The sequence below is a fragment of the Sapajus apella genome, unplaced genomic scaffold (assembly GCF_009761245.1).
Source record: "Sapajus apella isolate SASKATOON/1434 unplaced genomic scaffold, GSC_monkey_1.0 scaffold4, whole genome shotgun sequence".
Taxonomy (NCBI): domain Eukaryota; kingdom Metazoa; phylum Chordata; class Mammalia; order Primates; family Cebidae; genus Sapajus; species Sapajus apella.
In genome coordinates, this window is record NW_022436944.1 from 7,370,761 (window position 1) to 7,386,624 (window position 15,864).

Genomic DNA, 15,864 nt, shown 5'->3' on the forward strand with positions numbered 1-15,864 from the left:
ACATGGCTTGCCTTAAAAATAATCCCATTCTCTTTCATTCTTTGCTTTGTAGTCATAATCTAGCAATAGCATATTAGCATAGTGTGGTAGTAATCATAGCAGCTAACATTCACTTAGTTCTTTCCATGTGTTATTCTAAATATTTTATACTTTTTTTTTTTTTTTTTTGAGACGGAGTTTCACTCATGTTACCCAGGCTGGAGTGCAATGGCGTGATCTCGGCTCACCGCAACCTCCGCCTCCTGGGTTCAGGCAATTCTCCTGCCTCAGACTCCTGAGTAGCTGGGATTACAGGCACGCGTCACCATGCCCAGCTAATTTTTTGTAGTTTTAGTAGAGACGGGGTTTCACCATGTTGACCAGGATGGTCTTGATCTCTTGACCTCGTGATCCACCCGCCTCGGCCTCCCAAAGTGCTGGGATTACAGGCGTGAGCCACCGCGCCCGGCCTATACTTTTTAATCATCCCAGCATTTGTGTGAATGAAGCTATCTTATCATTCCTATTCTCCAGTTGGAGAAATTGAGGGTCAGAGTGATTGAGTAACATGGCCAGGGTCACAAAATTAGTAAGAAGAGAGCTGGGATTCGAACCCAGACAGGACCAGAACCCAAGCTTGTAACCACTTCACCATACCACCTGTCAGCAGGATTCTTACCTAGCTCCCTTCATGAGACATTGAGCCTCAGTTTTTTCATCTTTAAAATGGAGATAATTTAAGTGAGGTATCTAGCCATTGCCTACTACACTGGCACTGAAAACTGCTATTTTTGCCAGAGGCAGTGGTGAACACCTATCATACCATCTACTTGAGAAGTGGAAGTGAGAAGGATCACTTGTGTCCAGGAGTTCCAGGCCAGCCTGGACAACATAAGAAAACTCCATCTCAGAAAAAAAAAAAAAAAAAAAAAAAAAAAAAAGTTCTATTCCCTGCAAAGGGTTCACATTAAAAGATTCTACCATGTCTAAGGAAGACCTGTGTATTTGCTTCCTAGGGCTCTTGTAACAAATTACCACAGATTTGGTGGCTTAAAACAACAGTTTATCCTCTGAGTTCCAAAGGCTAGAAGTCTCCAATCAAAGGGTTGGCAGAGCTGTGCTCCCTCCAAAGGCTCTAGGGAGAATTCTTTCTCACCTCTTCCAGCTCTGGCGGCTTCAGGCATTTTTTGGCTTGTGCCTACATAACTCCAATCTCCACCTCTGTCTTCACAGGGCCTTCTCCTCTGTGTCTCTCTTTTAAAAACAGTTGTCCTTGGATTTAAGGCTAATCTGGGTAATCTAGGATGTTCTTTTCTCAAGATTCTTAATTGTACTACAAAAACTCTTCTTCCACAAAGGTCATATTCACTGGTTCCAAAACATTGACACAGCTTTTGGGCGGCTATTATCCAACTTACACAATATCTCAGTATAAGTCTTTTTACGTGTTGGAAGATTCCCTGTGGCATTGGTCCTGACAACAAGCCAGCTTTGTCCAGAGGGAATAAGTCATTTTATCTCACTTCTCCTCTGCTTTGCACAGGAAGTATGTAGGTAGCCGTATGGCTGGAAGCAGGTGAAGGGGGATGAAGCCAGCGGTAATATGTCTACACTGTTCTCAGGAGAATCAGAAATCCATCTGGCTAAATTGTCAATGAGAGTCTTCTTCTTTTAGTATATCATCGCTGTAACTCACGTCTAAGATTATAAAATCTAAGTAATTTAGGTGCCTAAAGCAACATGTTTTGACTGAATACTCCTGAATTTTACTATAAACTTCTACTTTCCCTCCCACATCCCCTCTGTCTCTGTCTCCAGTGTATCTCTGAAACCATCTGACCTGGAATATAGCATTGTAACCCACCAAGCAGGGAAATGTGCCTTGATTCAGGGTTTGGCAAAGAGAGCACCTTATCAGTCCTATGTCTGTCTCTATGGCCTGATCAGCCTAGCTCTCCACTCTTTCCTTTTCCTTTTCTTTTTTTTTTTTTTTTTTTTTTTTTTTTTTTTTTTTAAGACAGAGTCTTACTTTGTTGCTCAGGCTGAAGTGCAGTGGTGCAACCACAGCTGACTGCAGCCTCAGCATCCTGGGCTCAAGTGATCCTCCCACTTCAGCCCCGCAAAGTGCTGGGACTACAGGCAAGAGCCACCACCCCTAGCCTTCACACTTTTCTGTAAAAGCACTAATAACTGAGATACAGAAGCAGATCGACTGAGGGAAATGAAAGGGCAGCAGACTAGATTACTATTGTCACAAAATCACATCTATGAAAGTTCAATGTTGTCAGTCACCAGAATGAGAAAAACACTGACCTCATCACCAGAGCTTTCCAAACAGTGTAATAAGAAATAATTATCAGAAGTGGGAGAGACAGATAAATATGTTTTTTAAAAAGTTTTATAAACATATCTGTTCAATCTTACCCAAAAAAGTGCAAAGGAAACAGGCAATTATTATTATAAAACACTATTGGAAAGGTCTTGGCTAATGAGCTCCTTATACAACCAGATTTGTTTGGCAGAACTCTGAGAACAACGTGCTTCTGACAGATCAATATTGTAGTAACTTACCTTCTTCACCCTCAAATTATTCATTGGATAAAGGTCTTCAGTTGCTGAAGATCCATAAAATATAACAACAATAAGTAGGGATGAGAAAAAGGCTTAATTTTTCATGGTCAGATTTCTAACTCTTAAGAAAAGCAAAGGCCTTAGAAAAAAACATCAAGCAAGTCTTTCCTAAGGCAGTTAAGAATATCATAGAATTCACAATTCCCGCAAGTACTGCAGGAGATTAAGCTATTAGAATTTCACCAAGGCCAAGAATAAACCTAAATATGTCAGCTCTCTTCTCAAGAAGGTTCTTGGGGGTTTGGCAGTTCAAGTTTCCCCCTTATGTCTTGAATACTAAGAAGGGAACCTCAATTGGGGCCTCACAATTATTATTTGAAAAGCTTTGGAGTTATTTGTTTATTCAGCTTTGGATTAAACAATATTACAAATATTGTTCAGACTTTTAAAGTTTATTTTAAAATTTCAGTCCATAATTTTTAGGGTTATTCACTTATTTTTTTAATGTTTAATTGTGTTAAACTATACATATAATTTAACATCTTAGCCATTTTTAAGAGTACAGTTAAATGGTGTTAAGTATATTTACATTGATCTTCAACCAATCTGTAGAATTTTCTCATCTTGCCAAACTGAAACTCTATACCCATTAAACAACAACTCTGTATTTCCACAACTCCCCAGCCCCTGCTAACCACCATTCTTCTGTTTCTATGACTTGACTATTTTAGATTCCCCATATAAGTGAAATCATACAGTTTCTGTGACTGGCTTATTCCACTCTATCAGCAAAGGCTCATCCATGTTGCAGCATGTGCCAGAATTTCCTTGTGTTCTAAAGCTGAATAATATTCCATTGTATGTACACACCACATCTTATTTATCCATCCATTTGTCTATGGACATTTGGATTGCTTCCACCTTTTGACTATTGTGAATAATGCTTCTGTGAATGTGGATACACTTTAATGACTTAGCAAATAACTTTTAGTGGCTTTAAGGCCATTGTTAGCGTTGCAGTTTGTTCACTTTTTGCTTCGAAAAACAAGCTGGCATTCCTTGGCAACAATATATTCAAAAGGAAAAAGCCATTCAGAAGCTATATATTTTCCCTTGTCCTCCTTTATATAACAACAAAGTTTCTTTTCTGTTCTTTTTAAATAAAATAGTTACAAAGAAGCTCATCCTAAGAAATGACATTGTAGCTAAACCTTGACCTAGAAGCCCTACTCTCCCTTTCAGTATAGCCAGAAATAAACAGGGATACTTGCCCTGTTTCTATGTTAGGAAGTGAAAGGACACCAGGAGCAAGACAAGATAGATCATTCCCTTGTTACAAATTTCTCTTCCTACTCCTAATATCTACTCAGCATCAATGTATATGGCACTCTTTTTATTTCCTAAATATATATCTTCTTTTTGATAGCCATACAATATTGAGATTAATCTAATCTAAATTTGGTACTTTCTATGTTATCATGAGAATTTTTCTTAAAGTCAAATTCCAAATTTTCTTTCCCAGCCAGAAGTTTTTCATTGATAAATTTCTCTATCATCTATCAGAGGATGACCAAGAAAAGGACTGCCTTGAAATTGCAGTTGCTCAACACATGCCACATTTCGCAAAAGCGTCAATTCGTAGTTGGAGTAGAAATACATGTTTTTTATTGTTTTGCTTTTGTTAGTGTTAATAAAAATGGAACTCAATAAAGTTAGTTTAGGCCAGGTGTGGTGGCTCACACCTGTAATTCCATCACTATGGGAGGTCAAGGTGGAAAGATCACTTGAACCCAGGAGTCCAAGACCAGCTTGGGCAACAAAGTGCAACCTGCCCTCTACAAAACTGCTTTTTAAAAATTAGCTGAACGTGGTGGCATGGGCCAGTAGTCCCAGCCACTTGGGACACTGAGGCAGGAGGATCTCTTGAGCCCAGGAGTTCAAGGCTGCTGACTGTGATCATGCGTCTGCACTCCAGCCTAAGTAACAAAGCGAGACCTTGCCTCAATAAAAAATAAATATATAAATAAAATAAGATGAGTTCAGGTAGCCACAAAACACTCTGTTCTTGTATATAACATGAAATACTATATCGACAACAGCTTAACTAAACTGTTGGTGAGAGTTTTTCCTTCTAATATACCATTTCAGTAAACTTCCAAGTATAAGATTATAAAGTTTAATTAGAGTAACTTTGTTGCCTAAAGCACCATGTGCTTTGACTTACAATTGTTGGTTTCTTACTCTCTAGGGGGTCTATCAAATTATCCAACTAATGAAAGTGTAGAGAAAGTTCCTTAATTGCCCTATGGTTGTTTGATTTTCTTCCCTAGCTTTGATTCATCATAAATTTTAAAGTTGGTTTTTTTCAGCTCCCTCTAAAAACTTGGGCTCCAAATCCTCACTTACAGTCTGACTTCTGGTATTCACTCTGCTGTCAACATGAGGAATTGGTTGCCAAAGAAAGGCTGGGGAGTGTTCTAAGATTAAAAGGAAATTCTCCCCCCAAAATTTAAAAAAGGATGGAATTTTCTGTGGGGCACAGAAAACATTAGGGTCACCCACAGAAAATGTAGAGCAAGGTATCTGGAAACTGAGAAGCCAATAAACTGTGGTTATGTCTTATTCTTACACAGAAGCAATAGGAGGTTTTGCCATTAATCAGATGAATTTAAACCACATTCATGTATCTGATACAATAAATAATTGTATGTCTTTGTATCTCACAAAGAGTCTTTGAGTTTATGTTAGTGAAATCTTGCAAGTGGTTTAAAGTTTTACCAATCCACAAGTAATGACATGATACTACAGTTGTTGTGACTATTGCTATTACTTCTAAAGAGCCAAAACCCATTCAAACTCTCCTTACTACATCACTCAAACAGGCTTAGAGTCAATTATCTTAATGCTACACATGGAGAAACTGTGACACAAAATGATTTTGGAATTTGCCCAAGGACACAAGTAAAATAAATAAATAGAAAGAGAGAAAAAGAGCTGCAATAAAATTCAGGTCTTCAAGTGTCCAGGTGTTCCCAGCCTGGGGTGTTTCCCATTGGAACCACTTTTCTACCTACCAATCTTAAATTATTACTCACTTAGAGTAAGCACTTCTAAAAGCAATTTTAATGGGATTTAAAACTACATCATAAGTCTTTTTTATGCCCCTGAAGAGTCCATGAACTTTTAACATTATGAGAAAGTAAAAAAGCATTTGTTATATATATATATATATGTATACATATATACATATATATATATTTAAAATTTAGCACCAGCTCTCGTCCATCTTTCAAAAAAACAGATTGTACTGAATTTTCACAAAACAATATGTCTAAAACTCATTGCCTGAAAGCAGACAATGAGAATTCAGAAGCACCTTTTATGATCCCCACATTATGCTGTGGGAATATTAAGTAAGTTCGAGTGTGGTTCCTGCCCTCAACCACCTTACAGCTGAATCAGTCAGTCAACCATCAGACCAGCTCACCAACCAGGCACTGGGGATAACAAGATGAATGCCGTGCATTCCCAGTACCCAAAGCCCTCATAGTCTTGTGGGGAAAACAGACTGTGCATAACTAAAAATGTTGCTACAATGGTAACACATAAAAGAGAGTAATATATTTTCCTTTGCAGGGAAGGGGTCTTGTGAGAATTTTCCATAGAAGAAAGGGTATAGAAGATATGCCTTAAAATAGCTTCTTTAAGCAATGGCTTAAAATAGGAGTTTATCTGGCAGAGAAGGGGCACAAGAAAATTTCAAGAAAAGAAGAGAGCATGAATGAAAACATAGAAGCTTTAGAATGAATGGCATTTAGCAGGAGAGTTAAGAGATTTAACTGGAGAAGCGAAGAAATGAAACTGTGAAGGGCCTTAACCAAAGGTTTTATTTCATAGGAAATAGCCACTGAAAGCTTTAAGAAGAGAAATGAATCTGTTAAGTTTGGACAGTTAATTCTAGCAGCAGTTTAGCAGATTGTAAGGTAAAAAAGAGAAAAGTAGGTAGGCTATTTCATTAGCGTGAGCAACAGATAGGGAGAATCCATAGCACTATCCAACAAAATATTCTGCAATGTTGAAAATATTCTCTATCTCTGCTCTCCAATATGGTAGCCACTAGCCACAGTGGCTATTAAACACTAGACATTTAAATTGCCATGGGTAACTAGTGGCTGCCATATTGAACAATGCAGAGACATCTTAGAGAAGCTAACCCTTAAGCTAATTAAGCCTTAAAGAAGGGTTTTTCCAACTGCAGGTTGCAATTAGAAGAAAATAACAAAATAAGGTAGAATTAACTAGAATAGACAAGAATAAATATAATAGAACAGAATAGAATAAAAATATCATCATGCATTGCAAAGTATTGTTCATTTCAGTTATGTGACACACACACTTTGTGTGTATGTGTGTGTGTGCGTGTGTATACCATAGGTCACAATGTAAAGTGCATTTTTGCTCTCTGTTGTGTTTCAGAAATTTTAAAAGCCAGTCTCTTATACAAGGATATTACTCATCTATGTACATAGTTATTGGGAAAAGTTTTCAAGATAGGAAGAAAAGCACAAGCAAAGTTCACTGGAGTTTAGAATAGGATAACTCTGGACCTTTGAAGACTTTCATAATTATTCTTTTCTCCTTTGAATAGACTTCAATGTTTAGGGCAGTTATAGATTTACAGAAAAATAAAGAAGACAATACAGGGAGTTCCCATATACCTTGCATCCAGTTTCCCCTTTTAAAATCTTACATTAGTATAACTTATTCATTATAATTAACGAGCCGGTATTGATATACTAATATTAACTAAAGTTCTTACTTTGCTCATATGTCCTTAGCTATTACTTAATGTATCTTTTCTGTTCCAGGATTCCATTGGGGATACCACATTACAGTTAGTCATAATGTCTCCTTAGCCTCCTTTGGCTGTAACAATTTTTCACACTTGGCTCGTTTTTGATGGCCTTGAGAGTTTTGAGGAGTGCTGGTCAGGTATCTTGTAGAATGCTCCTCTATTGAAATTTGTCTGCTACCTTTGTCATGATTAAGCTGGAACTATGTATGGGTTACTGAGAAGAAGACCACAGAGGTAAAATGTCTTTTTTTGACATCATATCATGAAGACATATTATCAACATGATTAATAATGATTGATGTTGGCCTTGATCATCTGGCTGAAGCAGGGCTTATCAGTTTTCGTCACTGTAAAGTTACTCATTTTTTATCCCCCTTTCCATGTTGTATTCTTTGGGAGAAAATCGCTATATTCCTAATTTTTTAAATAAATGAATTATTCAGTTAAAGGAAGGCTTGTACTTGAGTATGTCATATTAAGCTGTTTCCAAAGAAAGCTACTGTGACTACAGAAACAGTCTCTTTTTAGATACAGCATCTCTCTCTCTGCAACTGGCAGGACACTTCTATCACTTCTCAGATTTTCAGGTTCCAAATATGAAGCGCACACACACACACAAATGAAGCTGAGTGATTGATGTAGAGTTCCAAAGTGAGATGAGAAGGAGTTAACCCAAAAATCAACTATAGGTCCTTCTGACTTTTGAGTCCCTGATACTGATATTCTAGAGGTAAATTTAACCCAAAATGTATTAAGTCTTTTCTTTTTTCCCAACAGAATAGCTACTTTTCTGAATGGGAAATTTCTTAATGAGAAAATCTAATAACTTGGAGTATTTTTTTTTTGGCAGGGGAGGGCTACAGGATCACATCTTCTGCAATACTGCCAAGGTAAATGCCACTGCACCAAATCATCTGCTACTCCTCTTTCATTGCAGTTGCCTAGCTTCCTGCCAGTCCTGTTCCCCAAAACAGAAAACAACAACAAAGAGCTCCCTGAGCAAGCTCAGCCGCCACTTTTCCTGCAAGCTCCCTTCAACAGTGTTCACATTCCATGACTCATACACTAGTGTTCGTGTTACCACATGTGTTTTTTTTAAATTGTTACATTTATTCACTTTATTCTCCATCCAAGCCTGAACTAAGTCCTGCCCCTGAGTAATATGAGTCATGAGTCTCGAATCTTCTCCCTCTCCATCTGAGAGAGGAGATGTAACTGCATCTCCTTCACTGCACACAAATCTAAAATGACAGGAAAATGATCACTCATTGATAAAAGAGTAGTAACAATCAGAAATAAGAAATATTCATTTACTCTGCATTCCCAGTTATGACATAACCTTTTAGTGGACTTCCAAGACAGAAACATTCAGTCTTCAGCAGGTATTATCACACAGTCTCAGCATGTTAGAGTTAAACTCTATCCAGACCACTGTACCCTGCCTGAAGATATATCACAGTCTCCTTAGGAGTGCTACCTTTGAATACACACTCTCATTAAAGTTCTAAGAGCAATTTTAAAGTCATCAAGTTTAGAGGAAAAAAAATTTTTTTAAAGAATAAACTACCCTCTCCTTCTTTTCCATATATCAAAAGTTACCTTTTCAAAGCACATAACTAAAAACAGGAGATGCATGGTGTGCCTGAATAAAGTAAGCATTTCAAGTTCTGGGTTTAGCTTTGCTGAGATATAGCACTAGGTCTCTAAGGAAGTGGACAGATTAATATCACATTTCATTGTGAACATTTAGGACTTTAAAATATTTGCTGTCATCTAGTTCTAGGTTATCTGTGGATAATTAATTTCATGATATTTCTGTCATCTTACGTCCTCACATGCAGCCTCTTTTTCTAGCTTTCTTCTTAGCATTATTCCATGTCCTTTCCTCCCACTTATTGCTCATTCCTGGACCCTAGATCACTGCATGTTGTTACATGGTCCAGTTTGCTGCTTCCTGGAAGAGTGTCTCCTGCCTGTAATGCCTTTGAGAATAGAGTCTTTCTGAAGCCATTAATATTCAGAAGGAGCCACACAGTAGTACCCAAAATGTATTTATTCATTGAATGAATGAATTCTCCTAACCACATTACTCATCAAATTGTCGAAGTGGTTTTTTTCTTTTAATTTTGTATATAGTCCTATAGGAGATAAGAAAGTCGACTCACAGAAGGTAGAAATATATTACCTAAGCAAATCTAGAACCTAAAAATAGTATGTATTCTAACAATAGATTGTAGCAGATGGTTCACCAATAATAACCAAGGTTCTCTCTTCTCACCATCTCATAATAAGAAATGACAAATAAACTGTTTTTAAAATTGCGTCTCATCAATAAGGGGGAAATGAATCAAATAAAAAGAGACAATCAGGGCTTTCAAGAGATGCTTTCCACATGTCAGATCTGGCTACTTAGAGGGCTGAGACTGTGGAAACTGGCAAGGAAAAAAAATATTTTAAATCTTAACTGCTTAAATTGTTAGCAGTGCAAAAGTACATTTAAAATGGCCAGATATAAAGTCATTGCAGATTTGAGGTATCTGTGACCAAGGTCTTTCCATGTATCCAGTGTTGGTGTTATACATGTTGGTGTGCTTTTATCTGTTGTTTTTTTGTTTGATTGATTGATTGATTGATTGGCTTTTAGCAGTTTAAAACAATAGACAGTAATTATCTTAAAGTTTCTATGGCTCAGGAATCTGCATACAAATTAGCTGGGTACCTCTGGTACAGGGTCTTTCTCAAGGCCATGGTTAAGGTGTTGGCTAGTGCTGCCCAAGCAAGGAATTCTAATTTTAACAGAGAAAGCAATAGCCAGGAGATTAATCAATGCATTTTTTTAAAATTTAGGGTATTTTGTTTTGTTTTTGCCAAATTTCACTATGTTGCTCAGGCTGGACTTGAAATCCTAGGCCAAAGGGATCCTCCAACGCTGGCCTCAGCCTCTCTAGTACCTGAGGCTACAGTCCTGTCCCACCGTGCCTGGTTTAATTCATGTTTTTTGTTTGTTTGTTTGTTTTTGAGATGAAATTTTGCTCTTACTGCCCAGGCTGGAACGCAATGGCAAGATCTCAACTCACTGCAGCCTCTGCCTCCCAGGTTCAAGTGATTCTTCTGCCTCAGCCACCCAAATAGCTGGGATTACAGGTGCTCACCACCCTGCCCAGCTAACTTTTTGTATTTTTAGTAGAGACAGGGTTTCGCCATGTTGGCCAAGCTGGTCTCCAACTCCTGACCTCAGGTGATCCACCCACCTCAGCCTCCCAAAGTGCTGGGATTACAAGCATGAGCCGCCACGCACAGCAATTAGTGCATTTTTAAAAGCCATAACCAGGCCAGGTGCAGTGGCTCATACCTGTAATCCTAGCATTTTGGGAGGCAGAGGCAGGCAATCACCCAAGGTCAGGAGTTTGAGATCAGCCTGGCCAACATGGTAAAACCCCATCTCTACTAAAAATAAAAAAAAAAAAAAAAAACAATACTGGGGCATGGTGGCATGCTGCTGTAATCCCAGCTACTCAGAAGTCTGAGGTAGAAGAATCTCTTGAACCTGGGAGGTGGAAGTTGCAGTGAGCCAAGATCACACCACTACCTTCTAGCCTAAGTGACAGAGCGAGACTCCATCTCAAAAATAAACAAATAAATAGCCACAACTTATAGAGAAAAAGTTAATAATATTTCTAAATAAGCAATATTATCTCATTTGCAAAAGTGAAAAAAGCATTAAGAATATTTTAAACAGAGTCTCATTATACTGTTGATTCTAAATGAGTAATGCCCAAGGGAAAAGTAGAGATACCGATTTTCTGAAATAATTGAGCCCCCAAATCCTTTCAACTTGGCTTTGGAATGCAGCATTACCACGTGAGCTTAAAGCCTCCTCCTCTCAAACCCACCATAGCATTACCCTAACTCAGAGGTTAAAGATAAAACCTACCCAACTAGGCCCTGTAGCTCCTGGCCTCACTCTGGCCATTCCTGCCTCTTTAGTGTCATCTCGCTCCCTGCTCCCTCCCTGGCCCCTCAAAACCAACCTACTTCTTCCCACCTCCAGCCTTTGCACAGGTTGTTCCCTCTGTCTTGGCTGTTCTCCCCACTTCTCTGTCTATTCTATCCGTTTGACTCATAAAGCTTCCTTGGAACTTATCTCAAAAGTCTCTTCCTCAGAGCTGTGCTCAGGTTTCCCACAGCCCCTTATATATGGTATTCTTCCCATAAAGCACTTAAAGCCTGTATAAAAGAAGGCTTTGCACAGAGTCAGCCTTTTGCCCTTCCATCCCTTCTGCTATGTGAGTACATGGCATTCAAGTTACCGTCTTAGAAGCAGAGACAGGGAAGTGCCCTCACCTGACACTGAACCTGCTGGGCCTTTTCTCTTGAACTTCCACCCTGAAGAACTGGGAAATAAATATCTATTATCTATAAATTTCCCAGTCTAGGATATTTTGTAATAAGAGCACAAACAGACTAAGACACTCTCCTTCTGTCATTCATTTCCTCCAAGACCCAACCCTATTGACTTTTACTCTTTCTGTGCAGCCAGAGCTGGGAGAGAAAAAGAACATTGGAGGTAAATTATCACTGATGTTCACCTACCAATTTAAGTTCCATAATATAAGTTATTGAAATAATTTAAATCAAATTACTTAGTTCTTAGTTCTTACTCTGGCTTCTAGGAAAGGTGGGAGGCTGGCTGACTTTTCATTCCAAAAGAAAGTCAGAATGCTTCAGTTTTGTATTATCTATCTGGCTGGATTATCTTAGCCATTATTACAGATCATTGTGATCTGATCACACATGGGCTTTCCATTTTTAATTTGTGAAAACAATCCTAGTCAAAATGTATTACTTCTTATGAAAGCCTAGCTGTATGAAAATCAATAATAGCTAAATGTATCCTACTTAGATTGAGACTATAAGTGCTCTATAATTATTTATTTAAGTTGATTACTTGTTATTCATTCATTTACTAATTCCTTCAGCAAATACTTACTGATGACTATCTTGGTGATATGCATGGTTCCAGCATCCACTATACAAGGATCAGTGAGGGTTTCCCCATAGCCTAAGGAGTCCACAGTCTTATATTATGAAAGCATCTTGCTTTTCCTCAAAAGAAAAAAGAAACATTTTCAGGTCAGAAGATAGAAATTATCTTTAAAAATCCTAACTGTACTTGGAATAGTAAAAGTTATCAAAGTGGACTTTGATGATATGGCACCATGTTATTCTTAGGAGTGAGCAAAAGAGGCACAAAGATGAGCCTATATTTTCAGAGACACCCACCACTATGCCTATGAAAGTCTCCGGAATCTCCCAGGAAGCTTTTTTTTTTTTTCATGAGACAGAGTCTTACTCTGTCGCCCAGGCTGGAGTGCAGTGGTGCAATCTCAGCTCATTGCAACCTCGGCCTCCCAGGCTCAAGCCATCCTCCCACCTCAGTCCCCCAAGTAGCTGGGATTACAGATGCATGCCACTACACTAAGCTAATTTTGTATATTTTAGTGGAGATAGAATTTTGCCTTGTTGGTCAGGCTAGTCTCAAACTCCTGGCCTCAAGTGATCCGCCCATCTCAGCCTCCCAAAGTGCTAGAATTACAGGCATGAGCCACTGTGCCCAGCCCCCAGGAAGCTTTCTACAAAATGACTTCTTTCTGGGAAGTTTTAGTTATGGTTATAACTGTGGTCATATCTGAAGGCCAATTAAACACTAATGTGGATTTTATAAGTTCTATACTAAAAAACCAGAAGGCCACCCAAAGTTACACTTAGAGCTCCCCATTTGTTTTGGGGAACCATAAGACCACCCACATGTCCAATGATTCATAGAAGGACTTGTGGGACTCAACATATATTTATCCACACGGTATTTATTCATGGGCACATCAGAAGCATGTACATGGATTTCTCTAGATTCTGGAGCACTCTCCACATAAGTGTTCCTTTCTCTACCGGCAAAAACTGCAGTAATGTATGTATAGCTTCTGTCCAGGGAGACCCATTAGAACGAAACTCAGCATCCAAAGTTTATACTGGGGCTGATCATGTGGGCACACTTTGCTTGGCAATTACCAAAATTCCAGAGTACCAGAATGCAGTAGCCATTCACTATAAATTGCATTGCTTTTACAGGCTAGGTACAGTGAATCTTCCTTATCTATTAAGAAATGGAGAGAATATTCCAAAAGCCAAGTTCTCAGATGCCAGCCAAGGACTAAGCTTGCAAGCATGCCCTGCTGAAGATTAGTAACCTTGGGCTTGCTATACTATTTCTTCTGTGCACACCGTTTTTTAAATCTTCTGCCAGAATATATACTGTAGGAAATAGAAAAGTTCGCTTATATTTATCTTTGTATATGTGGCTCTGGAAAATGAGGCTAACCTCAATTTTTAGGTACTGTTATCACTAAAGTTTTTTCTAGCAATTATCATATTTAGATATTACTGTTACTAATACTATTATTGCTACCAATTTTAGTAGTAATTATTAGTAGTGGTGACTATATGTATCATTAATATATTTTGTACTATTTTATAGAATATTCAAATATTAATAATCTATTCAATAATCTTTAACAAATCTTTGAAAGAGATTAACATGCTGAGATCATGAAATTTTAAAGAGATTCTGTGTTTGAATTAGAAGATTCCTTATCTTCTAATCTGTTACATTCTTTAACAGGACAAACTTACTGCAGCTTGAAGGAGACAACCATGGATTTGAGGCGTGTGAAGGAATATTTCTCCTGGCTCTACTATCAATACCAAATCATTAGCTGTTGTGCTGTTTTAGAGCCCTGGGAGCGATCTATGTTTAACACCATCTTACTAACCATTATTGCTATGGTGGTATACACTGCCTATGTCTTTATTCCAATCCACATTCGCCTGGCTTGGGAATTTTTCTCAAAAATATGTGGATATCACAGTACAATTTCTAATTGATCTTGTTCACATTCTGTGAAATAGCATTGCATATTTATATGTTGCTTACAATTCATTGATTTAGGTAACTATTGTGTTTTCATTCACTGTCTGACCTGAAAAGCACTCTCTTCTCCATGCACTGTTATATTCTGCCTTCCGCCTGGAGTTTGAAATAGATGTCTTTTTAGTTTCTTTCACAAATGCTACATTGTGCATCAGACCATAGATAATACAGTGACTTTACCTCACATACCATATTCTCTCAACACAAATCTATGAATTTAGTTTATTTAAAATCGGAACAATTCCTACAAAATTTTTCTGGAAAACAGGCTCATAACAGAACTACCAGAATCATACTTAAAGTGCTCCCTTGATGCTTATTCTATGCTGACGGATATATTTTAAAAAATCTTTATAGGCCACTGTCAGAAGTATCTTATCCTTGTTTACGATGTACAAAAAGATGTGAATAAATTGTGTGGACCCCCTAAGTCTTATTTTCTAGTAAACTGATGATACTTTTACTTCAAATGCAAAAGAACAAGCTGGAGGCAGTTATACTCCTTCATACACTGTTCATGAATTGTTTTAAATGCTTCTTAAAGTCTGGCTTTATAACCGTTTAAAATCAACAACGTTGATTTTAGATAACCAAGTAAGTATTATAATACAAAATAATTTTAAGTGTAAGAAACAAAAGTATAATCAAAGTAAATTCAGATATTGTGATTTGTGGTGTTGCCTTGCCTTGCATGATGCTGGGGGAAAAAGAGAAAATAAATTTTCTTTTTGTGCTTTTATTCAGTAGACAGGAGAAAAAAGAATGTATTGGGCTACAGGAAGAAAAGCTAATAAATAGGCTGGAAGTAATATTCTACCAGCAGGAACTCAACAGCTCCAGTTAAGTGCTTTGATATAGTGGCTCCTTTGCAGAGCCAAAGCAAGATTTTTAAAATTTCCTTCAAAGTGTTTATCTTTAAAACAAATATAAGGTTTTAATTATACTGCTGAAGCAAATGTGAATGCCAAAGACTAAGTTTTGCAGTTTTGCTTTCCTCCCAACAAATATTGATGTATGTCATTTTAGAGGGTAAAAATGTAAATAGGGTTGAACAATATTTGCACCCTTGTTTGTGTTATGAAAAAAAGTTTTCCAAGGAGAGCTAGAGAGAAAGATGTTTGGCATGCCAAATTAACTTGCATGTTTGTTAAAAAAGCAAACACATGTTTTGAAGAGAAACCAGATCTGAACATGTATTTGTTGAGTTTTGCAAAATAAAATTAATTTTGTAAGTAAATATCTACTTCCAGATTTACTTTATTTCATATTGCACTAAATATCTAGGTGGTACATTGCATATTTCTCCCCAGTTTATCAATTTTTAATAATCCAATATGGTAACTGATCTTAAAATGGCAACATAAGCTAACATGTATCAAGGAACTTCTCCATACTGGACACATTTTCCATGTTGGAGTAGGTATAAAGGTCTTCCACTTACAGGTAAAGAGTCTGGAACTTGAAAAAGTTA

General features: G+C 37.6%; 2 protein-coding genes across 3 annotated transcripts in view; one reads left to right on the top strand and one right to left on the bottom strand.

Annotated features, from left to right (window-relative positions):
- The window catches only part of NMD3 (NMD3 ribosome export adaptor), a 150,346-nt gene that overhangs the window by 6,878 nt on the left and 127,604 nt on the right, over positions 1-15,864 (bottom strand). Inside the window, exon 19 of the transcript XR_004263883.1 lies at positions 12,396-12,511. The gene's annotated coding sequence lies outside the window, so the exon portion shown is untranslated. The remainder of the gene's footprint in view (positions 1-12,395; positions 12,512-15,864) is intronic.
- Positions 840-15,630, top strand: SPTSSB (serine palmitoyltransferase small subunit B). 2 transcript variants are annotated; one of them, XM_032261665.1, is made up of 3 exons: positions 840-870; positions 8,256-8,295; positions 14,085-15,630. In XM_032261665.1, the coding sequence occupies exon 3, from the start codon at positions 14,117-14,119 to the stop codon at positions 14,345-14,347; it is 231 nt and encodes a 76-aa protein (XP_032117556.1). In that variant the 5' UTR covers positions 840-870; positions 8,256-8,295; positions 14,085-14,116; the 3' UTR covers positions 14,348-15,630. The 2 variants fall into 2 exon arrangements, with proteins under 2 accessions (XP_032117556.1, XP_032117547.1); XM_032261656.1 differs by lacking the exons at positions 840-870; positions 8,256-8,295 and adding an exon at positions 11,951-11,972.

Coding starts and splice junctions, on each gene's coding strand:
- SPTSSB (XM_032261665.1), top strand. CDS start 14,117: ATGGATTTGAGGCGTGTGAAGGAATATTTCTCCTGGCTCTACTATCAA.